Source organism: Rhipicephalus microplus, chromosome 3, assembly GCF_043290135.1.
Source record: "Rhipicephalus microplus isolate Deutch F79 chromosome 3, USDA_Rmic, whole genome shotgun sequence".
Classification (NCBI taxonomy): domain Eukaryota; kingdom Metazoa; phylum Arthropoda; class Arachnida; order Ixodida; family Ixodidae; genus Rhipicephalus; species Rhipicephalus microplus.
In genome coordinates, this window is record NC_134702.1 from 253,277,341 (window position 1) to 253,304,625 (window position 27,285).

Here is a 27,285-nt window from a genome sequence, read left to right on the forward strand (position 1 = left end):
GTACTGAGAAGCGCCCCTGTACCTCATTTCGTCACCCTTGGACCTTATTTCGCCGCAGCAAGCACGCATCTGCCGAAACCTCAATTTACGCCTTCTCCAGCCGAGACTAGGATCCGAAAAGCTGATATATGGCGCACTCCTGATCGAATTCCGCTTTGTTATCACTGCGGCGAAGCTAGCCATCTTTACCAGATGTGTGAATATCGCCGAGCTGGACTTCGGGGTTTTCCCGTAAATGCTGCCTTTCCACGGAATGGGGAGCGACCTTTTGAAATCGAGGAGTACTTGTCAACGCGTCAAGGTGGCCACTCCTCGCAGCAGCATCAGTCTCGGTCGACAGCGCCACTGAGGTATCGGTCACCAAGTCCGCGCCCATCTTCAAACTCTCCGAGGTGACTTCCCCAAAGCCCGCTTCGGGAAAACTAAAATCGGCGACCTGGGGAGGCAAGGCCGCTGCCTACGCAAGAAAACAACCTCCAGTGCCGAATTCAAAATGTGATGATGGACACAAGACTACGTGCGGAAACGGTAACGTCGCTTCTGATTTGTCGGTAGTTATAGACGGCTACGAAACGAATGCTTTGATAGACACAGGCGCAGACTGTTCCGTCATGAGCAGGGGACTTGCCAGAACACTACAAAAAGTGCTGACCCCTTGGATAGGACCACAAGTGCGAACAGCCGGGGGACACCTTATCGATCCGGCAGGCATGTGTACCTCTAGAGTCGGGATACGCGGCTTCACCTACGTCGCCAGCTTCATTGTCCTGTCGGAGTGTTCAAGAGATGTAATTATCGGAATGGACTTGTTGCAGGCCAATGGCGCAGTGATAAACTTGCAGAAAACGTGCGTCTCGTTCTCGACGAAACACGCCATTGCGACATTCGAGAGTGAAAAACGATTCGATGCGCTCCAAATTGCAGGCGATGATGTAACAGTACCTGCAAGATCCATCATCGTTGTCACCGTAAAAAGCAATGTGTACAACGACTATGAAGGGATGGCAGAAAGCAATGCTGGGCTATTACTTGAGAAAGGGATCTGTGCAGCAAGAGGTATTGTACGACTGCGTGATGGGTGTACGAGTGTCTTCCTGACAAATTTCCGAAATGAGGTGCAGCACCTTGCGAAAGGAACTGTTGTTGGTCACTTGCACGATAACGTTCCGATTACGGATTTGAATTCTTCTGAGACTGCATCACTGCACCCTGACAATATAGATTCCATACTCGCATCTATCCACATAGAAGCAGCCATATCACCGAACCAGAAACAAAAAATCGAGAGCCTTATACGGGAGTACGCCTCATGTTTTTCCACGTCATCGAAAGTGCAAAGAACATCTATCATCAAACACCGCATCATAATCGATCAATGTGTTAGACCTATTTGCCAGCACCCGTACCGAGTGTCACCAAAAGAGAGAGAAGTCATGAGAGGCCAAGTTGAATAAATCCTCAGGGACGACGTAATTCAACCGTCGGCCAGCCCATGGGCCTCACCTGTAGTACTGGTAAAGAAAAAGAACCAGACCTTGCGCTGCTGCCTTGACTACCGAAAATTGAACGTCGTCACAAAGCGGGATGTCTATCCCCTTCCAAGGATCGATGACACTCTTGACCGACTACGAGACGCGAAATTCTTTTCCTCTCTGGACCTCAAGGGCGGATACTGGCAGATAGAGGTGGATGAACGAGATCGCGAGAAAACTGCTTTCGTGACCCCAGATGGGTTATACGAGTTCAAGACACTCCCATTTGGCCTGTGTTCCGCACCCGCCAGATTTCAGCGGATGATGGATACTGTGCTTTCCGGGTTAAAATGGCAGTCCTGCCTTGTTTATCGCGATGACGTCGTGATATTTTCGGCCACCTTCGATCAGCATGTGGAACGACTACGGACTGTGCTCGAAGCGATTAGTTCAGCAGGGGCGACGATAAAACCCCAAAAGTGCCATTTTAGTTTTCATGAACTGCTTTTCCTCGGTCATGTGGTTAGCTCTGAAGGCATTCGACCTGACCTCGAAAAGACAGCAGCTGTATAAAAGTTTCCTAGACCGACAGATAAAAGGGCTGTGAGACGATTCTTAGGACTTTGTGCCTATTACAGAAGATTCATCAAAGATTTTTCGAAGATTGCGGAGCCACTAACCCGACTGACGAAAGAAGGCACGCGTTGCACCTGGACAAGTGAGCAAGAAGAGGCGTTCAATGAGCTACGACAGCGACTCCTACACCACACCGTCCTGGCACATTTCCACGAAGAAGCCGACACAGAGATTCACACGGAATCAAGCAATTTGGGACTAGGCGCCGTCCTTCTGCAGCTGCAAAACGGAGAGGAAAGAGTGGTCGTATATGCTGGTCGCTCTCTTTCGAGAGCTGAAATAAATTATTCGGCGACGAAAAAGAATGTCTGGTGTTAATATGGGCCATACAGAAATTCCGACCGTACTTATATGGTAGATCATTTTGAGCAGTGAGCGACCATCACTCGCTGTGCTGGCTCGCAGGCCTAAAAAACCCTTCTGGGCGACTTGCTAGATGGAGCCTCAGGTTGCAAGAATACGACATAACAGTCGTATACAAGTCGGGTCGCAAGCACACCGATGCTGATTGCCTGTCACGTGTACCAATGGAATCTGCACCTGCGGAAGATGGAGACGACTTTCCGTTTCTTGGGGCCGTCAGCACCGCAGACTTGACTGAATATCAGCAATCTGACGCGGAGTTGCTTAAACTGATCAAGCATCTGGAAGGGCAACCCGTGCGTGTTCCTCGAGTTTGATTCCGGGGATTGTCCTCGTACCTGATGAAAAACAACGTTTTATACAAGAGAAACTTCGAGCACAGCAGGGAGAAATTCCTACTCGTCGTCCCTTCGGCCTTGCGATCAGAAATCCTGGAAGCCTGCCACGATGACCCAGCAGCAGGACACCTCGGAGTGAGTAGAACATTGGCTCGCATCCGCACTAAATACTACTGGCCAAAGTTACTGGATGCTGTACAGCATTAGGTAAGGACATGTAGAGATTGCCAGAGACGCAAAACGCCTCCATTGAAACCTGCAGGATTTCTTCAACCAATCGAACCACCTGAATCTCCGTTTGAACAAGTGGGAATGGATCTACTTGGCCCATTTTCTACGTCATCAATGGGCAACCGATGGATAGTAGTGGCGACAGACTACTTAACTCGGTATGTCGAGACAGCCTCTCTTACCAGGGGCACGGCTATAGAAGTAGCTGAATTTTTCGTCACTAACATTGTACTACGGCATGGTGCCCCAAAGGTGGTTATCACGGATTGAGGAACTGCATTCACAGCCAATCTGACGAAGTTCATTATGAAACTTACCCACATATGTCATAGGAAAACAACGGCTTACCACCCCCATACGAATGGTTCACCAAGCGGCTCAACAGAACTCTAACCGATATGTTGTCCATTTACGTTGACTTGGAGCACCGTACGTGGAACAAGATACTGCCGTACGCCACTTTCGCTTACAATACTGCTGTGCAGGAGACTACTGAAGTGACGCCATTCTAGCTAGTCTATGGTCGAGTAGTTACCACACCATTAGATGCAATGCTGCCTGTAGGCGACAATACAGAGCACAAGCCTGAGATCAGCGAATTCATTCAGCGAGCCGAAGAAGCACGGCAGTTGGCGCGACATCATATAAAACAACAACAACAACGCGTGGATGCAAACCGCTAACACCTTCGTCGGAGAGGAGTCGACTACGCACCAGGCGACCTAGTTTGGATTTGGACTCCCGTGTGGACGCCTGGCCTTTCCGATAAGCTCATGCGCCGCTATTTCGGCCCTTACCGAGTCCTTCGTCGCGTCAGCTCCTTGAACTACGAGGTGTCACCGGAAGGACAAGTGAGCTCATCAAGATGCCGAAGCAGCACAGAAATCGTGCATGTAGTCAGAATGAAGCCATACTATGACAGGCAATGAACATCGAACCATACACACCCGATTATGAGGAATACCTATTTCTCCAATGAAAACCACGCATTCAGGCCATCTCAGCAACACTGCTTTTACGCATCGGGACGATGCGTTTTTGGAGGAGGGATAATGACGCAAGGCAAACGCAGTATTCAAACTACGCGCGCTAGTTCGTGCGCCCCCCAAGAGATCAGCGGCTTGATGATGAAACAGGAAAAGACCGTGACTGCGTGCGCCTCCTCAGCACGGGATTTTGATGAAAAAGAAGTGGTGCACCGCTCGAGGGTTTCTCGAAGATTGATCCCCTTTTGATGATCGCCTGTTAGAGACGCCGCTACATTTTTCTTTACTTTTCGGGCACAAGTTCGCCCCAATAAACAGTTATTCGTACACCATGGTCGCGGGTCGGTTGATATTGATATCCCGGACATCGTTGGCGTAGTCAGCGTCCCGTTTGGTGATGACGTATTCGTAGCGGGTCCAGTTGTGCGCGATGCGTGCCAGGGAGAACTGGGCCTTAACTTGGATGAACCCTACCGCGGTAAAGGCCGGCTAGAACAGCGGAATTTTAATGACGACACGCCAAACGTCGAGTAGTGTTGTGTGTAGCATGCAGAAACTTTGTACGTAACAATATATATATATATATATATATATATATATATATATATATATATATATATATATATATATATATATATATATATATATATAAATGTGTGTGTGTGTGTGTGACGTATGAAGCGATGGTTGGTAGAATCCTATGAAGAAGTGCTTTGGAATAAACATGGCGTATGAGCCAAGCCACGTCTCCCATTCATCATAGCGTCACACGAGTTTACAGGATGAAGACCTGCCAGCCCGTTCATCAGTCGCTCATCATCTATGCGTTCCTCCGCCTGACACTCTGAGCATACAAGGACTACCGTACGAGCGCCTAGCATTACGCATCGACCAGCATCATGTCAGAAGCATCTACTGACCTTCCCATCCCCAAGTATACCGGAGCAGTGGAAGACTGGTTCGACCTGTTCGAGTTCCACGCTACCGCTGCATCTTGGTCGGAGCGGGAGATGATTACGAACTTTAGCGACTACATCACCGGTGAGGCATTTCAATTTTACTTCACCCTCATATTCGACAACGACGAGTCTTGTCAAATGATAAAAGAAGAAACGATCGTCTGGTTTCAAGACTATAATGACGAATCGACTAGACCACACACTCTCAGTGCATTCGAACTCTATAATGAAGATTCGAGTAGAACAAACACTTTCAGTGCATTCGAACTCATTCATCGCAATCATAAGCAGCCTTCACGCATTCGAGCACAGAGCATGAATTTACAATACCCGTAAGGTGAAGTTAGCCACATGCTCATGGAAAGACCACGCTGTCGTTTTCCCAACCTTCCACCTGGCTCCTCATCCGCGCAAATAACGCCAATGCTTACCTCTCCGCTGCATAAAAGAATTGAATCCACTATTGATGACTCAGATGCATTGAATACTTCGTGCTACATGCGCACTTTTCAAACTGACTTGGTATTCAGCTCAGCAGTTCCACAAAGAAAGAAGCATCCACAATCAGCATCTTGTGAAGAAAAGTCTTTTGCAGAAGCGTCTAGTGTTCATCAATCCAAAGATCGAAACGACGTCAATCCAGTGCACAACCTCACTGCCAACACTGAAAACAAAAGCGTAGGTGCGACTTATGATGACATAAGTACCCTTCAGGCAACGACAAACAATGAGCGGTTTATGCATACAGAAGATTCAAGTGCGCGAAACCCCCACATTGTCTTGCGTCAGCAACAGCTGCATTGGTTGGCGTCGTAGAAGCCTGCAGAGGGCTTGCTAAGAATACGGGCACACCACGATCAATGTCACACCAAAAGCAAGTCGGCGAAACCAAGAAACTACAACGTCAACGTATTCTTCAGCATTGTCAACGACAAAAGAAAACTTCATCGAAACCACTCTTAAGGCCCGAAGAACATTGCGAAAAGGTCCATCGTCGTGGATACAATCTCCACTAGAGATTGAAAATGCGCCTTCGATCAAAACATCTGCTACATCGCTATAGAAAAATCTCCAAAAGCCACAAAAGCACCCCTTGTACTCGGCAGGAACACAAACAGCGCCCAATCAACCTCGATTAACGCACACGCAAGCTGCCTGCATAGCCTGTGTATCACCCACGACGAGGAATTCGAAGCCTACAATATCGGAACTGTCGATTCTGCAAGATGTTCGAGCCTCGTTCGTTCTTCACAAGAACGCCAGCTGCGATTACCCCTATCTCTACGTCCAAAGCATTTTCGTATTATCCTGGACGCAACCACCAGCCTCGCCCACCAGAACTCCTGCGTTAACCGGACTGCTGCACTCTCCCCTGAACTCTTTGAAAGTTTACGGAACTCCCCTGGAGCATAGAACCAATTGTGAATTTTCACATTTGTGACTTTTTAACCTCTCCTTGTTTATTTTTTCTTGTTCGTAATCCGTGCCTTCTTTCGGGGGGAGAAGGAAGCGTGTGACGTATGAAGCGTTGGTTGGTAGAAGTCGATGAAGAAGTGATTTGGAATAAACATGGCATGGCAGATGAGCCAGGCCACGCCTCCCATTGATCATAGCGTCATATATATATATATAAATATATATATATAAAGATATATAAATAAATAAATATATATATATATATATATATTTATATATATATATATATATATATATATATTTATATATATATATATATATGTGTGTGTGTGTGTGTGTGTGTGTGTTTTACGCTTACATAGAGCGTACACTTTAAAACGGCCACTTTACATCCATCCCGCATCCTAACTTTTCAGGTCATTCAACATTGTGAACGTTCCATTAGTAGTAATGGTGATATTTGGCCTACAGTGCAGATTGCGCTAAGAAAACCCATGCGTCATCATCGGACCGGCTCGGATTCAAATTAATAAAATTATTGTCACGCGATAGTCGATAGAAAGCAATACCTGTTCAGAGGTGCAACAGCATTAGACGTCGAGCTGAACTGGTAACCATGAAGACGAGCCCATCGCCCAGTGTTCTTCTTTTACACAATGGCGCGTACACGCATTCACAAGGCTTAATCTCGTTCCATGCTCGTGGCATAACCCCCTTTCTAAAAAAGTACCGTCCTGATGCTCAATGCCAATTAGACGTGAGAGTACGTATGATGAAGCAGTGTCAGGTGGTTCGGGGGTAGTGTGGCTTCATCCCTGATACATGAACGATGTCCGCCTGCTCGGAACGTTGAGATCACCGAGCTGTGTCTTCAATCAGGACTTCGTAGTTGCCATATTTGAGGCTCCCTAGTACTATATAGAGACCGAAGTGGCGGTGAAGTAACTTTCACAGTGGTTCCTCTGGCGAACGGTAATCCACAGCCACACTAGATCAGCGGGTTGGTGAATAACACTGCGATGACGAGAGTTGTACCTCTGCAAGTAAATGCGTTGTTTTCGAATCCACTTGAGTGCTTTTTTTGCGGGCTGCGTCACCGAGCCGGTCAAAGTCATTCGCATCAGTAGGGATATCGTTCATGTCAGGTAAGAGCATGAAATTCCGCTTCGTAATTGTTTTTTGGCCGTGAAGCAACCGGAAAGCGGGGAACCTGGTAGCTTCTCCAACCTCAGTGTTGTAAGCGAATGTTGCGTATGGCAAAATGTCGTCCCATTTTTGTAATTGTGGTCGCCGTACAGGGACAACGCGTAAACGAGCGTCTTGTTTAACCTCTACGTTGACTATCGGTTTGTGGATGGTATGAAATCGTTTTGTGATGAGCGGTTCTACTATTTTATGACGTCTTGCATCAGTTGGACAGTAAAGGCTGTTCCATGGTCAGTGATAACTGCTGGCGCATTGTGGTAAAGGTGGATCTTGTCCATGAAAGATACGCAATTTCATTAGTGGTGCCCCGTTGTAGGGATTTCGTTTCGCAGTACCTAGTTAGTTAGTAGTGACTTCGATCTAGCGGTTGCCTTTTTGTGACTTCGGAAAGGGCCCGAGCAAGTCCATGCGCATGGCATTATTTCTCGCCCACACATTCATGTACCGATCTGGTTCTGAGGGGGCCTAATATATCGCACTCATGAGTGAGTTTGTTCACGTATGCTTGTAAGGTAGGCGAATAGTGCACAAGCATGATATGCGCTGCATCATAGCGGTGATAAGAGGCTTTTGCAGATTTCATTCATTAGCATCTACGATCACCGCAATATACGTTTTTTAGTTACTGCTGCTCTTCGACTTTCACAATTTGACAGTCATAAAACACAGGCTTCCCTGCGCTGTCTGGCAATGTAAGGAGTGCCCTTAAAGCCAGTTGTGTATAAGCGTTACCTAGAAAGAATATTGTACTAAGTAAAACGTGCTATCCCGACCACCGATTTTTGTACTGGCACGTGAAGGTATTGAGTAGCTACCCTTTAGCTGCCGCATTTTTTCTTTGTGCACAAAACTTCAACTGCACTGGTCGAAAGATTGCACATTTTGTGGCTTCCACCTTCTGCTGCTTGATTTGACAAGTTACGTTTTTCTTACATCTTTGCAAGCACATATTTGTGGCTGCATCGCGCTCCCTGAGTGATAAATCAGTGTGAAAACTAAACATTTAGGTGACCTTTGCTCAGATTAAATGTTTCTAATAATACAAATAAATATTTGGCGCAGGGTCTTCGGAGCATATGCGTTAGACGTCACAGCGCAGTCAACATTCAGCTTTAAGTTGGACTCCCACCGGGATGTAAACAATCCGTTCGTCTTGCAGGCCAAGCGCTTTTTTGCAGCTGACTACAACTGGAGGGCTTTCTTCTCTTGTAAGTACAGTCAATACCATCGAGATGTCTGCGTTGTGTTCTTGTAAAACGTAAACATTGAGAGAATCGGCTAATTGTAGTCATATTGATATATTGATTGACTGATTGATTGATTGATTGATTGATTGATATGTAGGGTTTAACGTCCCAAAACCACCATATGATTATGAGAGACGCCATAGTGGAGGACTCCGGAAGTTTCGACCACCTGGGGTTCTTTAACGCGCACCCAAATCTAAGAACACGGGCCTACAACATTTCCACCTCCATCGGAAATGCAGTCGCCGCAGCCAGGATTCGCTGCCGCGACCTGCGGGTTAGCAGCCGAGTGCCTTAGCCACTAGACCACCGCGGCGGGGCAGTCATAATAACTGGCTGCTAAATAAAATTTCTGTTAACCATTTATTTTATATCGGGGATGTCTGTAAACTACAGGTTAATGAAAGTTCAAAGTCTACCTGGAAGGAACCTTATCATGATTCGGTTTGTATCAGCAGTATTTCGTGTAAATAAGTAATTTTATATCCTGAAGTTTCTTGAATTCCTCGATACCGTAGTTAATGTGAATGAAAATCCATATTTCAAATGACTATTTCGAATAACCACCACAAATATGAACGCATTTTCTGTTGTCTGTTTGCCAAATGTTGCCTGTTTTATACATTTCAACAAGGCAGTGAAACCACTGACAGGAATTCAAAATCTTTACATGGTGAGAGTAGTTTGTTGCTGCCAATAACGCCTTGCTTTTTCTGTGTGACCTCGTTACCACCAGCTTGAAAAAAATGAAATAAATTGTTATTTCCCACCATGCGCGTGTCCTCTCTATTTACCATTTAGTAGTAAATTTAGCGCAGTAATATACTTAAATTCGAAAACATTACTCGCGCATGTTCTCTCAGGGTGCTTGCTGTCCATTACACATAAAGCAGCCATACGCTAAAGCTTCAATGACTCACAGTATTTACAACTTTATCAATTACAATATAGGTATCGAGAATTTAAACTTCTCGAGTAACATGACGCAATTGTTGACACTCGCGACACGCTAGAATTGGACACAAAAGGCACATGGAGGCACTGGTAGGACACAACGAGCGCAAACTAACAACTGTTTATTCGATAGAAACATGACAAATTTTTATAGGGTGAAAGGAAAAACAAAATAAAGAGCGTAAAACTGCACACTGCCCACTATAAGAAAGCAACCATTTGCGGGATATCAAGTCTAACCTTGACAACCATCTAAAAGGTCCACGTAAAGAAGCATATTCTTTGTAGGGCAAATAAATAGATGGTTCACTAACACACCTGTCTACACCGAGCCTGCGCATCGTGAAAGCTTCCATGATATCTCTTTGCTTTCTATATTTTGATCTCAATAAAACAACGGTGTTTTCGAAATCTGGCGTGCAACGGCACGTTAAGCGAGAGTTGGCAAAGTTACCAAGGTGACTAATGTGCTTGTAGTTGTAATCATGCTCACGTAAACGTGAATTAAGACACCTACCAGTTTGCCCAACGTACAGATTTCCGCATGACAAAGGAGTACCATGTACGACATTTTTTTTTTTCACGTCGTACAAACTTGTTGACCTCCTTAACAGAACATGTGAGATTGTGCTTCTGGTTACTGCTGTTTACTTGGTGAAAAAGTTAAATTAATTTTTGAGGCGCCGTTAGGGCATTGCGCACGCCATGCTCGCGTGTGCCTCAGTGTGCCTCAGTGTGTTTTTTCGTGTTCAATTTTAGCACGTCGCGATTTTCAACCATGTACAGCCAACTACCCTCTACGCTGGCCCTACTATGATGACCCAATAACATGTATGCACTAAGTCCTTGAAGGGCGGACTTGAGAAACGATACCCCATTTTCTTTAGCTACAGATTAAGTGTTAACTGAGCAGAAAACACCCTAAACGAAGGTGAGTATGGTGGTGTAAATGACGAAATTTGTATGACACTGGTAAATATACTGGAGTGCACAAACCGCATCAAATGATTTAGCTAAGCGTGCAAACCTTACACTGTGTTCTTCGTTATCATTGCTCATAAAATCAAGAATAAAGTATTTCCAACATTGTTTCACATTCATTTATTGACATAAAGTTGAGCCGAGTTTGGGGGCATTCATTTTTAGGGATTTGATGCTGGTCCGTTTAGCCAGATATTTTCAATGCTGCACAAGACTTATTTAATGGTGACGACAAAAGAACAGCGAAAGGAACGAGGTACCAAGAAAGAGACAGGAAAAATGGAAAGGGGTGGAAGAGCTAGGATACATGATAAATTTACTGTGGAGAGAGAGAAAAAAAGAAAAGAATCTAGAGAAAGGAAGCTTTGATGAAGCATTGAAATGGAAAAGAGGGAGAAGCAGCCATCGACAGAAATAAAAGAAGGCATAGAAGGCGATGAAACGACTACAGGATTAGATGAAGCTTTTATCAAGAGAAAGAGGAGAAATGCCAAGAAAACTCAAAACTAAACAACTTCAAAGTGATAGAAACAGGCCAAAAGACGAAGATTATCGTAACCACACTTGGAAGTGAACTGGTTGAGCCATTCTAGCTGATTCGGCTTCTAGGTAGGCAGGTCCTTTAATAGGCCTTGAAAATTTAGAGTTACGTATTTGTTTTATTATTTCTGTGTTTATTGCTTCTATTTTCGCATTTTTGTTTTGGTTCGTATCTATATATCTGTCTGTCTTTCAATTTATTTTCCTTTCTGGGTCTTTTTATATTCCCGCTCGTTCTCTAAATCTCTCGCTACCTGTTTCTACCTTCTCTATCTTTCTTTATTCTCTCACGCTTTGAATGTTTCTATTTCCGTTTCCTTTTGCATTTCATTTTCAATGTTTTCATTTCAATGCTACCATTGTCATACTCTTCCTGTTTGCTCTCTTACTGAGCCTCAATATCCTTCACCCTTATATTATGAGAGGCTATGCTGTGCTTAGCTAGTATTCCTATTTGGCTTTGGGTAACAATGACCACATTCGCATAAGTTGGATCGCGATTGCAAGACTCGCCTCGCAAATACACTTTTTGCTCTGAAATACATATGTTGCCATCACCACTTTTCTTCGTTTTTTTTTTCCATGTCGCTATCTTCACTGAATGTCTCACTCATCAGAGTTATTGAATGCAATGGCCGAACTTCGGCGCTTGCGTCCTCGGCGCTGAAAAGTAGATGAAGCGGAGCGTAATGATAACGCGTACCATGCGGTGCTCTTTAGCGTTTCTTTTTGTGTGTGGGTACGCGGAAGTTTTCACGGCTCGCATAAACAGTTCCACCGACGGACTTCACCCAACGTGAAGGCTGTAGGGATTGTTGAGAATTGATTCGCCTGCGCTTGAATGAAGCAAGCGTTCACGGGCAAGCAAGTGCGGGCATTGTAGCTTGCAACCTGCTCAGAATCCAGGGCGGCATAGGGAACTTTTATTTATGATGCAGTGCCAATCGTTTCCCTACTCCTAACGTAGTTACTCTTCATTCTCACGCAAAGCAACACGAGACGACAGCATACGATGGCCGGGGCCGCTAGAAAGCTCCGTACACAAGAGACCATGAACAGTATAGAAGAGTTAAGGACGGGCAACAGGGTCCATAGGAAAAGATTAGTCAAGGTAGGGCCAGATACATGCTCTCCCGACCATGCTGTGTTGGTCTAGTGGCTAAGGTACTGGGCTGCTCGCCCGCAGGTCACGAGATTGAGTATCGGCTGCGGCGTTCGCATTTTAAATTGAGACTGAAACTCTGCAGGCCCATTTGATCAGATTTGTGTGCACGTTAGAAAACACCCAGGTGGTACAAACTTTCGGGGTCCTCCACTACGACGTCTCTCATAATCAGATCGTGGCTTTGGGACGTTAAACAGCACACATAAAAAATCAAGCTCTCAAGCTCTTCTGTGGCCTGGACTTGCGGGATTAAAGCAATAACTGAAAGGAAGTTCGAACACTTCAGTGTAACAACCGCGTAACATAACGGGTGGAAGGAGTGGTAAGGCTGCCGGCACTATTTACAAAGGTCTAAAATAAGGGGCGTTTATGAATTTTTGCAATAATTTGATTTCTACCATGTAATTCGCTTTCTCACTACACGCATGTTCATTTTCCTACAGTCCAATTTCCCCGCCTCAGCAAAACGCTCGGAATACGCATATTCTGCCCGGACGCCGTAGAGTATTTCAGCGGATTGATGACGGACCTCATGCAACGGAGGGTTGCAGGCAACAAAAACGTAAGTGCAACAACACTCACTCTCCCACTAACGAGGAGACAGCCATCCACCGGCTACGCCATTAACCTGTCGGGAGACTAGATATCTAACGTGTGGTTACACGGTCATGATGCCCACAAGGCAGGCGGGAGCTTCGACTTTGGCAAACCTTAAGTCTCCAGATGTTTCAGTCTCGAAAGGAAAAAAGTATTGCATGGACTGTAATCCATCAATACAATAGTCGAGTCTTCCTCAAACGACAGTAACATGCTTAAACAGAATGGAGATCGGTGTCCTTTTCTTCTGTCGGTTTATATATAATATGTGGCACTTTCAGTAATTCTACGATAAAGCCACGGAAGCTTCCCAATAAAATAGCCGCTGTAGTAGCAGCGCCTGCATCAGCAGCGTACATGGTAACACAGGGCAGGTCAGTTTGGGGGAGGGGTATCTCCTGAGTGGGGCTCAGACGTATCATCAGTTAATGCCGTTTCTTTCGATGCGCTGCTGTTTTTTTTTTTTTTTTTTGAAAGTTCTTGCTCTGGGTTCTCGATCACGTTTTCCTGAGCCTGCAGCTGCTTTTGATGTTGTGCACATGTTGGCGAGGGAACTTGTGCACGTCTTGGCAGTTCAGAACAAAATGATCCTCTCAGCGCTAGAATACGCGGCGGGAGCTTAGGCGTCTTGATGGGAGATAGGCCTGCTCTGGCCTATACTGGAGATCCCACATCTGGTGACCCAGTAACCGTACAAGCCACCCTTGCATAGCCTTGCAGAGCGTGGAGTTGCTTTTGAAGTTGTGTACATGTTGGCGAGCCTGAAGTTGCTTAAAAAGCAACTGCCGGCTACAGCTTTCAACTGCAGCTTTCAACTTCACCAGAGAATCGATCAATGCCTACACTTCTTGTCCATGTTCCAATTTCCGAAACACTTCCCGTAGTGTACTTACAGAGTGCGTCAAGCATAACTTGACTGATGTGGTATTTAAATCTAGGTTCCAAACAGCCATAAGGCTTCTCCAAGTGCTATGAAAGCCGAGGAGAAAAAAGTTTTGTCCTGAGGTCTCATGCCTTCCCCTGCAGTTAAATGCCGAATGCCATTTGGTGTCAGCGGTAATTCCTTTTTCGGGGTTCTTTCCATTATATTCATATAGAAAACAGTACACCAGCAGTCCAGAAACACATCTTTGATATAGTGAGTCTTCCTAAAGTAAGCAATCAGTGTTACATGGTAGATAACCCCCTATGTCCTCTTGCCACGGTTTAACGGCAAAGTACAATTATAGATCTTTAAAAAATAATGTGTTCATACCTTCTGGCACAAGCATTCGTTTCTTCTGGAAACATGTCTATCAAATCGGAGTTCAAACGTTTAAGTGTTACTGTACCTAAACATTTATCAGATGTGTGATAAATTAAAAATCTTATTGCTATCCCAACTTTACACAAGAATTTACTGGTCGTGTAACAGCAACGTTTCCTCATTGAGACAACAGTTGGGCAAGACATGGCTTAATCATATTTGAGTAACTGTTCTAAAAAAGATTTGTCGTATCACGCCAAAAAATCCGTACAGACGATGTATTACATATAAATCCGACAGTTTTAAACTTCTCAGAATCAACTTGCGCAACATGTTGTTTATTCTTGTCATTTAATATTCCGACTGCCACACAAAAACAGCAACTACTCTATGAAAGTTTTTTAAGTTCAATCTGGAGCATCTCAGAACTACCATGAGATAGACCAGCTCACTCGCCATGATGATCCTGCGAACAGCCGCACGAGCGAAAATTCAGAGTTCCCGCCTTCCCCGTTTATCAGCTCTAGACTTCAATTCCTCAGTTTTTTCATTCAAGAAAGCAACGAAGAAGCACCTTCTTCAACGTTGAAACGGCAAGCTATTTACATATACCACTTACCGCTGGCCATGACCGCCTCGGGGAACTATTGTGTTTTCAGCATTACTGGCGAGATGGCGCAATGAGCGCGCGTCGCCAGATTGTTATGACGCGGCAGCACTTGAAATCAACTCCAACGCGTACTTTACTAGAGAAGACGGGAGGGGATTGACGCCCACACGTGCGCGCGCTTATCTCGAGGGGCGGAAAATCGTACACCTTGTTCTTTCAACCTAACAACACTGCTGTAATCATCGAGCGCATAAAGGTCGCTGCACAGTCTCCGTTTGCGAATAGGGCACGCTTTCCAGACACAGCAATGTAACAACTGAGAAACTCCTTCACGTTCATCTTTTACTGTAAGTACGTTTCGTGCGTCATTTGTGCGTGAGCAACGCGGGGCACGTTTCGATCTCCTTGCCGTTCTTCGCGTGACAATACAACTTGTTGCTATCGCATTCATTCCTTTCTTTTATCAGGCAAAGCTGCAACATTTTTTTTATGGTCGCAGTCGGCCAACCCGCGCTGCTGCAAACGGAACTCGTGCACACGCATCGTGACACTCATGGTGAAGAATGATTTGGAGGTGCTTAATATGTTTAAATATTAAGATAAATAAAACATATTTCCCTCTTTACTAATGCTTCATAGCACGAACTTAACGTTTCTGCAGAAGAAAACTTGTGGCGGTTCCCCGCTTGATTGGCTCCGCTGCTCTCTTACGTTCAGTAAAATAAACACGAAGTACAAAGCTGCAAGTTTATTGTTATTCACAATATGAGCCTTAATGAGGCTGCGAATGTTAAATAGGCACTTCACAATCGACTATTGCAGCACCTTTGCCCATAGTCAGCGCAAAAGTTTTGCTTTTCCAGCTCGTCTATCAGGTTACGGTGGCCGTGCCGCCCGGCGCGTCAGAGATCTGCTTGCGCGGCTTGCCTCCCTCTTGCTGGCACCCGTTGCGCATGCGTGAGCCCCCACAGCGTCACCACCATTGTGAAGAGGAGTCTCTACTCCTAGATACTTCAGGGTTTACAAAATGTGACGAAACATTCTATCCTCATTATATTCTGGTATGTTCCTTCCTCCAAGATGCGCAGTAAGGGCGGTCAAGTCCAAATTGAGCTCGACTCTAAGCTGCTTCGCACTCCCGCACGCCCCCCACGGTGGTCTAGTGGCTAAGGTACTGACCCACAGGTCACGCTGACCCACAGGTCACGCTAACGCTGACCCACAGGTCACGGGATCAAATCCCGGCTGCGGTGGCTGCACCATTGATGGAGGAGAAAATGATGTAGGCCCGTGTGCTCAAATTTCTGTGCACGTTAAAGAACCACAGGTGGTCGAGATTTCCGGAGCCCTCCACTACGGCGTCTCTCATATTAGAGAGTTTTAGTACTGCGGAATGGTGCTACGTACGCATCACGCAAGCGCCTTGCGTTACGTGGCGTCGTTTGTCACTAATCGGCTTTTAGTACGCCGTAGTACCCGCGTACGTAACGAGCGTGAAGCGTGTTGCACCATCTGGTAGATCAAAATAGAAGCACATGGTGTTTATAGCCAATGTGAGCCAATCCAAGTGTTATAGTCAGAATATGGCCATATTTTAAGCCACATAAAGGACGATACCGTAGCTGTAGCCACTCAAAACGTTTTGTGAACGTCCACGCGAGTACGACTGCCAAACGTTCGCGCTTTCTCAGCTGCCGTGCGGTAGGTACGGCGAAATCTCCTCGACAATGGTGAGAGCAAGTATTCTTTGGGACCCCTACTGCTTGGCGCACCTGAGTTGGGAGGACATAGAGGCACTCATGCTGCGGGAGAAAGAACCGCCGCGGCGTCGGGTGCATGCATCGCGAGGTGGCCTACTAAACTTGGACTTAATGTCGAGTCAGTGTTTTCGACGACAGTTTCGCTTCGAAAAAGCTGACTTTCCAGTGCTCGTGCATGCCCTGAAGATGCCGCAGTACATCAATAGTGCTCAGGGAGTGAGGGTAACGGCCACAGAAGCCCTATGCATATGCCTCCGTAGACTAGCCTATCCAAACAGGCTGTGTCACCTCCAAGAATATTTTGGACGTCACTATTCTGTAGTGTCGAGCGTATCGAACAAAGTACTCTACCACATCGAAAAGAACTTCGGTTGCCTCCTGAATAATATGAACACTCACCCATGGCTCAAACATTTGGACTTGGTGGCTATGAGCGAGGTAAGTTATATTTTCTTTCTTTAGCACTTCGAGATTGAACGCATTAGTGCCCGTTCTCATGTTGATATTTGTTTGCCTCAGGCTGTTCATCGTAAAGGTGCTCCTCTGAAAAACTGCTGGGCATTTATTGATGGTACAGCACGCCCCAGATGCCGACTTTCGAAAGACCAGCGCCTGCACTTTTCCGGGCACAAGAGGCTACATATGCTCAAATACCAGTCTTTGATGTGCCCAACTGGGCTCATCTGCCAGCTGGATGGACCATACCCGGGGCGAAGGCATGATGCTGGTGAGTCATGTTCCGTCAGAACGTTATACATGACGTTCAAGGAAACCTGGTCGGGCCGTTCATTAGTCAGTTCCACATACACAGATATAGTCACTCCATTACAATCGCAGAAGCATCCTACAACGTATGCGGGTACTCGTTGTTCTTGTAGTTAAACTGTGTTGAATGCATTGAAGGATGATTTACTATATGGAACTGATTGTTTTCAGACATTCTTCGAGACAGCCAGTTGTATGAAAAGCTGGAAGCATTGGCACTGGACAAGGAATTCGTTATATACGGCGACCCAGCCTATCCTCTCCGCCCACTGCTTATGAAGCCCTACGGAGGAGCAGCATTGACAGCCGCCCAACAAGAGTTCAATTCATCCATGAGTGCGGTCAGGCAGTCTGTTGAGTGGGGATTTGGAAAAGTCATCTCAGAATTCGCATTTGTTGACTTTAAAAAAAAAACCAGAAGATACTACTTCAGGCCGTACCACGCATGTACAGGGTAGCTGTTATCCTGACCAACTGTCATGCTTGTATGTATGATAACCAAGTGTCTAAATATTTTGATGTGCAGCCACCTTGCCTGCAAGATTACTTGAGCCCTGCGAGTCGTTAAGTGAAGTGCAACAGAACCTATTTAAACCTCGATCAACTATTTTGTGTAACAGTACGAGCACGCCACCACGAGAACGTTTCAAAATCCAGGTCAAGCATGCACGCTCGTAAAAGAAATGCTTTTCTTCCTTTATTTTCAAGTATGAATTGTTGACATGAAACAAAACAAAATGCTAAACTGCACAACTGTAATAATTCAGGTACATAATGTCGAAGTGTCTTCTCTGCAACACTGAAATGTTTGCATAATAAAATTAAGTTTGAGGTCGCGAGCTGGATTTACAGCCCAGCCAGAAGCCCCGTTACATTATTTAGTCTGCCTTCTCGTGAATGCAGCCGAATGTTATTTACACGCTTTTCACTAGGCCAACTTATCACAAATCGTTTCTACAATTTTGAGTATCGCGTCTTGAGTAGCCTTGTAGAATCTCGACAGCTGCTCTCTTTGGCTCGCTTCGTCGAGTTGTGCTTGCAGCTGGCGTTCGCGAATTTCCATTTCCCGCTCTCTGTTTCAGCTCTCTTTCAGTTCTGTCTCGTTTCAGCTCGTGCCTTTACTCGGAGCGTTCTTGCTTTCGCTCGATTCGGAGCTTTTCGACGGCCAGACGCTCCATCTCAAGCGCGTGCTCCTTATGTTTCAGGGCCCTCTCGTGTCTCCACCTCTTCTCGATGAATTCGTAGTCCGCACTAGCCGTCACTCCTTGAGCCCTGCGTCTTCCTGTAAAATTTAAATTTATTTGCATTTAGTTTGGGGCATCATTTATTTCAAACCAGGCAGAAACGAGCATCAGTGACAAAAAAATGAACACTAAATTTGGTACATGTTAAGAAATTTGATACTGACAGAAATATGATTGGTAGCCCGTTGCCTGAATTGTGAGTCTAGTCACTCAGCGCCATCGATTTCAAACGCAGTAGCGGTCCATTGGCCAGAGCGGATGAAACATGAATATGTTGAACATGATATGATTGTAAGGTAGTCTCAATAAAGATATAAGAGTCCGTTCCCTGTTGTTCACCTAAGCATGCACGAGTGATTTTTTGTAGTCAAATCACAGACAGCATGCGCAGTGGGATTTCTTGTATGAGTTACCATGAGCCCAGCTATATGTCACTTCAGTGGTTGAGTGAGTACCAGTCAAGTGTGTTCACTTATTCCGCTACAAGGTGATGATTACAGAGTAATGGGCAAAGTCATAGATTTGGTTGTAAAATGTAGCCATGTACTTACTAGGCACAACTTGGGCAGCTCCTGCAGTATCAGGCCTGTCTTCCGCATTTGTTGATGCCTCTTGCCACTGGTTATTAGCAGTGGTCGTGGTTTCGTCCGAGTGGCCAGGTGTTGCAGCTATGTCGGTGCCCTGTGAAATTCTCTCCAGTAGGTCTGCAGCACTTTGAGGTGCGTCGTCAAAAGTTGCATCTGCACTCAGTGGCTTTGGGCAGTGGGATTGAGTATATTGTGTTTCAATCATACAGTTTCAGAAGCATTACCCCTATTAAACATTTATTGCATAATGACACATATGTGAAGTGCAATCATTTACTAACATTGCATTTGTTCTTTGTACCTAATGAAAGCTGCGAAACCATGCTATCAGTAGATAGTAGCGAAAAGCGTGCAAAGGAGCTACCCCTGTGCGTAGTTACCTTTCGCATACGTACATTTTCACTCACTCATACAGCGTTATGTGTAATGACTGACGGTACAGATAAGAGGCATAATAACATTTCCCAGAACATATGACATTTGCACCACCATCGTCAGCTCATTATATGTCCAAATCAGGACGAAAGGTCCCTCCCAATGATCTCCAGTTCACCCTGACCAGATGTTCCTTTGTCCTATGTCCTTTTGTATTCATCTTGTTGCTCAAAAGAGCTACCGGTTGTCTATGTCATTACGTACCGAAGGCGACTTGTGACGCTGGCACCAAGGTAGCAGCGGCAGTGTCGCGGGTCACAACCCCACTGACCCTTTGACCCGCAGAGGACTGCGCTTTACGGCTTTTGTTCTTGTAGCAGAAGTCTCTTGCGAGGCTGCATATCTCTTGTAGCAGCCTTTCTTTTTCATCGTACTCCTCTTCGGTACCCGACCTGGAAGTAACACAGTCAGCGGTTAAAACATGAAAAGACCGTGGCAACATCGAGAAGTGGATCAGAATGAATTCAATATATGCGATACATGAATAACGTGAAGATGCGAATACGTATACACCCTCATGTACTTCTGTGTTTTCGATCTAACAGCAGAGCGGCAGCTGAGGCGCGAGCCCGGAAACCTGCCCAGCGCGCGCAACAGCAGTGCACACAACGGGAACTAAACGAACAGATCACGCGCTACAAATGCAATCTCGTGCATTACAAATATTCTCGAACATTGAAGTCCTTAATTTCAACTGCGTATCCAGTCCACAATTCTTGGACGGTACCCCATTAAAATGTTTTTCTTCCCGGAAACACTCACGCAAACCCCAGCGCCGATCGTCGTAGTTCTTTCCGCCGACGTAACTTGTCATGCAGGGCTCACGCGGCGCCATCATCCGATTCTTCTAGATCGTCGACCGCGGGAATTGAAAGCAGCTTCGCGTGCGCTTTATCGAGGCGCTGGTTTGCGACATACACAGACGAGCCGACGAACGCGTTTGTTGTAGGCTCGCGTGGCTTATCATAGGGTATCTGTTCTTCGCTTCAACGCAACGCGAAGATACACAGCGAAACTCGCTCGTCTAGGCCAGTAAAGCTTTCGCTCTGAGGCCGTGTTCACACTGAGCATTCCGGCCGCCGAAAGTGCTCGGAATCTGGTTCAGCGGCGGCGAGATCCTCCGAAAGGGCCCTCTCCGCGCCGATCGCTCTCGGACCGATTTTTGCAGTGTCTGCTGCCGAATCGGTCACCGCGGACCAATAGGAGCGCTAGTCAAGGAATTTTGAAAAATGGTGGCCAAGCCCTACTCACTTGTTATGCCGCAGTTCACGTAACTGAATGTTGAAACCAAGGAGAGTTTAACCTACTCTGTGCCTAATTCGCCTCCGTATTTCGTGAAAGAGGTGACCGAGCTTGTTGCGGTCTTGCAGAGCAAAACGAACCCACGAACGCCGCTGGCGTCGGTGGTTTTTCTGCTCTTCCTGCATTACAAGACAGCCACTTGCCAGCAAATTAAGCAGCACTGTCTTTTCTTGCGTACGAGAATCGTCGAAGTATACACCACCGGATAGCGTAGTAGCGTTTGCGAGCCGCGACAACACCGGGTGACAGCACATCCATCCCGCGTTCGCCCCGTAGTAGATGGCACATTCGGCGGCGCGGGGCGCGTCCAGTGCGACCGACGCTGCGTTTCGGCGGCAGGGGAATTTCGGTAGAAAGCGTATGTTTCAGGGTGAACTAGGCATAAAAGTGCGCATGCGACATACGAAGCACATCGTGAGGTATCAAAAATTGAGTACTCACTTTCTGAGGCTTGCGCGGTCATTTGCGAGGAACTGTGCCATCAGAAAATCTAGCCTTTCGCGCAAGGCGCGCACACTAAACACTTTTCCCAGAGCAAGGTTCATGTTCTTCACGATGCCTCCCCACCGCGAGGGATCTTGAAATGGGTTGTGCGCGTTTACTTCGCGCAGAAGCGACAAATCATACGCGATGGAAAAGTAGAGCCGGCCGGTGCTTGCCTTCGATGCCGCCATTTTGCAAAACGAAGTCTCGCGGTGTAGCGAACGTGTTCGAGAGCGGCGCGATCACCTCGTACGTACGTACGCACGCATCTCATGCGTGCGTATGTAGCAGCTGCGTACGTAACGCGATACGTGCGCGTTACGGTCTGCGCATGCGCACTACGCAGAACGTGGCGTCCTTACGTACGCAACGCCGCCACGTACGCAACGTACGCAGTACTAAAACTCTCTATTTATATGGTGGTTTTCGGGTGTTAACCCTCACATATTAACCGTCAACCTGCTTCGCATCTAATAACCTGCGTTTGGATTTAAGAGCAAGTGAACCTTACAGTTGTCCATTGGCGCGGTACTTTTCCGACGCAAGCACTATGTTTATATTTGCGCACACCGGTGATGTCATTTCTTTTAAAGACAGTCATTTTTGGAATACTTTGACGCAGAAATATTGGTCTGTCTGAGTGTGTGTCCTCTCTTTTTGTTTGTCACCAGATTCGGTAGGCGACGAAAGTTTAACCCCTTCCTCAACAACTAGCCATCTTGATCACGTTTCTGCGTTCATGCGTTCTGACAATGTCGATCAAAAAGGAAATATTACAAGTATTTATGCGCACCTTCAGTACAGGTTCTTGATGTAGAGAATGAGATAATGAAATCCACAATTATGCAATCGAAAAAGCTCATCGCTTATTCTGCGGTGCTGGCAGTGCGATGCTATGACAAAAAAAAAACTGGCGTTTCCTTCGCTGCAATAATGCTTCACTAAAACTACATGGTGCTGCCACCTACAATTAAGTGACGTTGCGTTCTAGAAAAACTTCGTTTCTTCAAGTTATTGCTAGACAGCATTTATATCTTACGCAACGCCAGCTCGGCGATTCCGTCGCGCAGAATGCCAAATAAAAGTTTTATGCTCACTCTCCAGAGAAGACAATAGTCTGTCGATGACCTTAGCCAGTGAAGCACGCAGATAGGCCACAAATATATTTTTTTTTCATCAAGAAACTCGCTAGCAGACGCTGCTTATGTTGGCGTTGTGAGGTGAGAGGAATGAAGTGGTGGTAGTGGTTAGAAGATGAGAAACGGCACCTAATTTCTGCAACCCGGTCGGGAGCACGGCGCAGTGCCTCAGAGAGAGGGAAGCCCGCAGATGCGCGATGGTGGTGTACGTGGCGTGGGGAAGGGTGGCTAGAGAAGAGGGAGGAAAAAGCTTAAGTTAGCAGACGCTCCCAGCGTTGGCGTTTCGAGGTGAGAGGGGGGCGTAGAGAATTTGAGGCAGTAACGCGTAGCTATTAGAGAGAGGGAAGTATTACACTGGCGCATGCGCAGTGAGTGCGCACACCACAGGCACTGCGCCGTACTCCCGACCTGGTTGCAGAAATTAGGTGCCTTTTCACATCTTCTAACCACTACCACTACCACCACCACACCACCACTGTGGGACATAGACCCGAGAGAGAGAGAGAGAGAGAGAGATGCTTCGCATATTTAAAAAAGGTTCTGACTGCTGCGTGCCGCCGAAGGGGTGTCCCGGACCCGAGTAACCTCGCGGCCGCTCTACCGAAAAAATTCCCAGTAAAAACTCTTTCACGCGCATGTCTACGCGTGAAATTGGCTCCAATAAATTCGTACATAAAGCGTTTGTAGTTGCAAATAATAGGTTCCATTCTGATTCGTTATTAGCACATATGCGAACATTTTTTTCTATAAAGGCCAACGCTTCAGAAAGCGAGCTCATTATTCTCAACGAATGCTGCCTGTTTGACTCGCCTGAATTGAAAAGTGTCATTAGAGAGTTATACTTTAGCGTTAGCGTGATAGCGCAGGTTAAGGGGATGGCGTTACCGTGTAGCAAACGTCCGTTGTGGGCAGCGTCTTATAGTTTAGCGGGATAGCGTTTATGTGGTTTACGTGCCCCAGCTGGGATGGTGGCGCCACCTAATATCTGGTTAATAAGTTAAACAGTAAAAATGAAAAGAAAACGAGAATGTTTGCCTATACCGCCGCGCAAAGCATTATTAGAAGTTTATTTTAGTGATATTAGAAGTAAATAAATATGTACCACGTACAAAACGCGAAAACATCTACGTTGCCGATTTGTTTACATTGATCTTGTAGTTAGGCCTAGGCACGTTCGAAATGGGAAGCTATCTCAAAAACTACGCCAACTTATTGGTAATACTCAGTCATCGAAGCTAACTGAAGGCAAGCGAGGCCACATTGAACAGTCGTTTGCTGCGAACAAGGAGAATCTTTCAACTACGCCAAAATTTCAACTACGCCAACTACGCCAAAACGTTTACATACACTATGTGCACCTACGCTACCTTAAATCTGAAAAATACTGCGCGTACGGTAAGCGGTACGCGTAGCGTACGTATCTGCGCATGCGCACTTCGATTCCGGTATCACGGTACGCCCGTTAAACGGTAAGCCCGGTATACTATAATTCTTTATTGATCCCGTTAATACGGAGGAAGCAGACAGGCGTATTCTAAGGTCTGGCTCATCGGCACGCTGAAGAACCGTCCGAAAGCACGCAATTAAAAATACTGGTCTTTTCAGTGCGTCAGCTAAGCCGGTTGTGGTGCGAAGATTATGTTAAAGCCAAATATTCAATATAGAAACAACATATGTTCTCAATAAAGCAGTACAAGCGTGACGTAAACTTCTGCACTCACAGGTATGAATCACAACTCACAGTTGCTTAGAGGGTGTTTAAACAACCGAAAGTTGCTCACCATGCTACAAGTAGAATCTCGCACATTATCAACTTCGCAAGAATACTTTGAGGCCAATAGGCCTTGTACTTTGTTTTTGAATAGACATCCATTTGTTTCGACTGCAGAGGTGTGGTGAGAAGTCTTGACAAACAAATTATAGACGTCAGCCTCTGCAGTTTTGCAGACACGTAGTGTCACCTATTCGCGCAGTATTGGGAAGTGCAAAGCCCGACTGCCATGCTTACTTTGCTGCGCTAGCTTGTGCGAATAATTGATTGAGCTTAATATTAGGTATGTTTCTTATTTCACACTCATAAAAACAGCGACAAATGTCTCTCCGCTAGTGAGACGCATTATGGACTATCATGAAGTTCTTGCTAGTTCACTCGTCACAACAACTGCAAAAAGAAGAGCAGGCGCGACAGCTCCGTACTCCACGACGAACGACCTCGCTGAAAGCTACTTTTAGGTCGTCAACTGCCACGAACGTGAACAACTTCAGTTTTGCTGAATAACGTAGCTTTCGCTAAGGAGAATGGCGGGAGTGCTTGATACTGGTTGTTGCGGACATGTGGGGTAAGCAAATTACTCGCATTCTCCACAGTCGGTCGCATGGGAGATTGTTAATATGTAGTTATCCTGTGATTGTTTTGAGTAGCCTTCAATGATAACCGCGGTAACTTTGATTACAGAGATGAACAGAGCCTCTGACCGCGGTGCGTGCCCTGCAACAATAGACTGGTCACGAGCGCAATAAACATCGCACACACCACGACTGGCGCAAATTTGAAGTGATCGCCACCACACAGCATTGTGCATGCAGGCTTTGAAGACTGCTCTCTGGTTTTAACTAGCAAACGTAAACAAGTACGTCCGAGAGGTAAATCGAAAATTGCTGGTCGCGACAAAAAATCGAAATTTCTTTCGCCGTTCGTTTCCGTGATTGCCGGAGTTCTATTGGAGGCCTCAGTATTGCATTCTGTTCTGCACTGTGAAAATAAACACGCATGTATAACAATTTACAACATATGCTACGGAAGACTACCATCAACGGATTACTGTAGGATGCATGATAAAGCAGTTTAACGCACAGGAACCAATAAGTCAATTGAGAATGCAAGCACAAAGGAAAAAATCGCCGCGGGGCCATTTGTGCCAGATAAAGGGAGCTTCGTACCACTGATCGCAAGATACATTGCTCGCGCACGCACTTCATTGCTGTGCATCATGTGCGAGCCTAAATTTACGTATTTAGGCTTTAAAAACGCATGTTGAAGTGCTTGCCTCCAACTCGCTGTCATTTGATGCATGAGCTGACACTGCAATTGCGAATTCGAGCACAGAAAATTAACACAGCTTTTGCATTCTTACAGTATTCTACTTTGAAGATCCTACTACATTTCTGAAGTGAGATTGGATAGACGGAAGAAGCTTGCTAGATCTTTGATATTCAGGAAGCCTCGCGTCTACACGAACGACATGTGAGCGTCTGCGCAAGCTCGCTTGTGGACAGCCTCTTTGCACAGCCTCTTTGACTGGAATTCGAAAAGTGCCCTAATGTAGCCAAACACCGTCAGCAGCTAACACAAGAGATTATGGAGGCCAATGAAAGGCAAATGCTGGGTGATCGATGTATCAGCATGCCTTCGCTTGCTCTGACTAAAAAAAAAAAGAAAGAAAGAGATCAAGTTTCTGCCTTTGACACAATAGATTGTGAATTTGCGCTGAGCTGTAGCGTTGTAACCATATAATGAGATGACGATTGTCTTGCTGTGATGCAATGGTTGAGCGATTGCGCGGTGATGTTCTGCAGCACTTTTTTCTCCTTGTCTCTTCTTCGGTAGTTACGTCGTAACTACTCGTAGTCTTGCTCTGTGTAAATATGTTGCACTATTCAGATATGGCCAGCGCAGCAATGAGGGCGCTGGTGGCGGCGTTTTTCGCAGTGGCTATGAACAGAATGTGACGTCAGTAGAAGACAGCAGCATCCACGTTATTTGACACGTAGTTGACATTATCGTAAAGTGTTAGTTTTTGCCTTACGCTTTCATACCTTGACGAGTGAAGCAGTAATGTGGCATTGATTTTCAAGTGTCAACTTAGCCCAGCCGAGTTGGAGACGGATAAAACAGTTTGTGAGTGAGCTGCCAGCAAAATTTCGAGAACACTTGATGTTTGTCGAGGGCTCTGTCAATGAAGAACGGATCCCAACATAACAACTATTTATTAGATATATCAGAACAGCATTGAATCGACAAAACCGGTGGTAAATGCTCGTCAGAGGTTACGGAGCAATAATAATCTTGTGAGATTCAGGTCGGGTTTACAGCAACCGTCAATGGCGGAAACCTCCAGTGGTGCTGCGGTGATGCTGTACCTTATCGCAAGCGTGTCGCGGCACGCAACAATGTCACGCCGGGCTATAGCTAGTGACAAGGTTGAGGCTGCGCAGTGAGTCACCACATCAACCCTCTCCCCCCCCCCCCCCCTGGTGTGCAGAGCCTTCATGGTCTGTAGAAATCTGGGAAGCATACCCCCGCGCCCAGACAAGGTCGAGAAAGGAGCGGGCTGTGACGTTCGCGGCTGTGAATAGATGCCTGTGGATGGACTGCCTCACCCAGTTCGTTCGCAGTGGTGTATGCGGCCTTGAGCCGGTTATTTGTGACTCTGACATTGTTGCCGTTCAGGTGCAGACTGAAGCTCTTGTCGCAGAGTGGCTGGAAAGGCCGGTGGACGGTGTTGTCGAGGTAGAAAGCGTGCATGCATGGCTATAGCTCCTTGAACATAAAAGGTGTACCACTAAGGTACTTTTATAGCGCAAATACAGACACACCACAAAGAATGAGACGACACACTAGCG

General features: G+C 46.1%; 1 protein-coding gene and 1 pseudogene across 5 annotated transcripts in view; both read left to right on the top strand.

Annotated features, from left to right (window-relative positions):
- The window catches only part of LOC119168643 (cytochrome P450 3A16), a 291,485-nt gene that overhangs the window by 133,550 nt on the left and 130,650 nt on the right, over positions 1 to 27,285 (top strand). For all 5 annotated transcript variants that reach the window (XM_075890905.1, XM_075890902.1, XM_075890901.1 and 2 more), the window contains 2 exons: positions 8,670 to 8,815; positions 12,938 to 13,056. In XM_075890905.1, coding sequence (XP_075747020.1) covers positions 8,670 to 8,815; positions 12,938 to 13,056 — 265 coding nt within the window. The remainder of the gene's footprint in view (positions 1 to 8,669; positions 8,816 to 12,937; positions 13,057 to 27,285) is intronic.
- On the top strand, positions 16,593 to 19,021 carry LOC142803544 (uncharacterized; annotated as a pseudogene).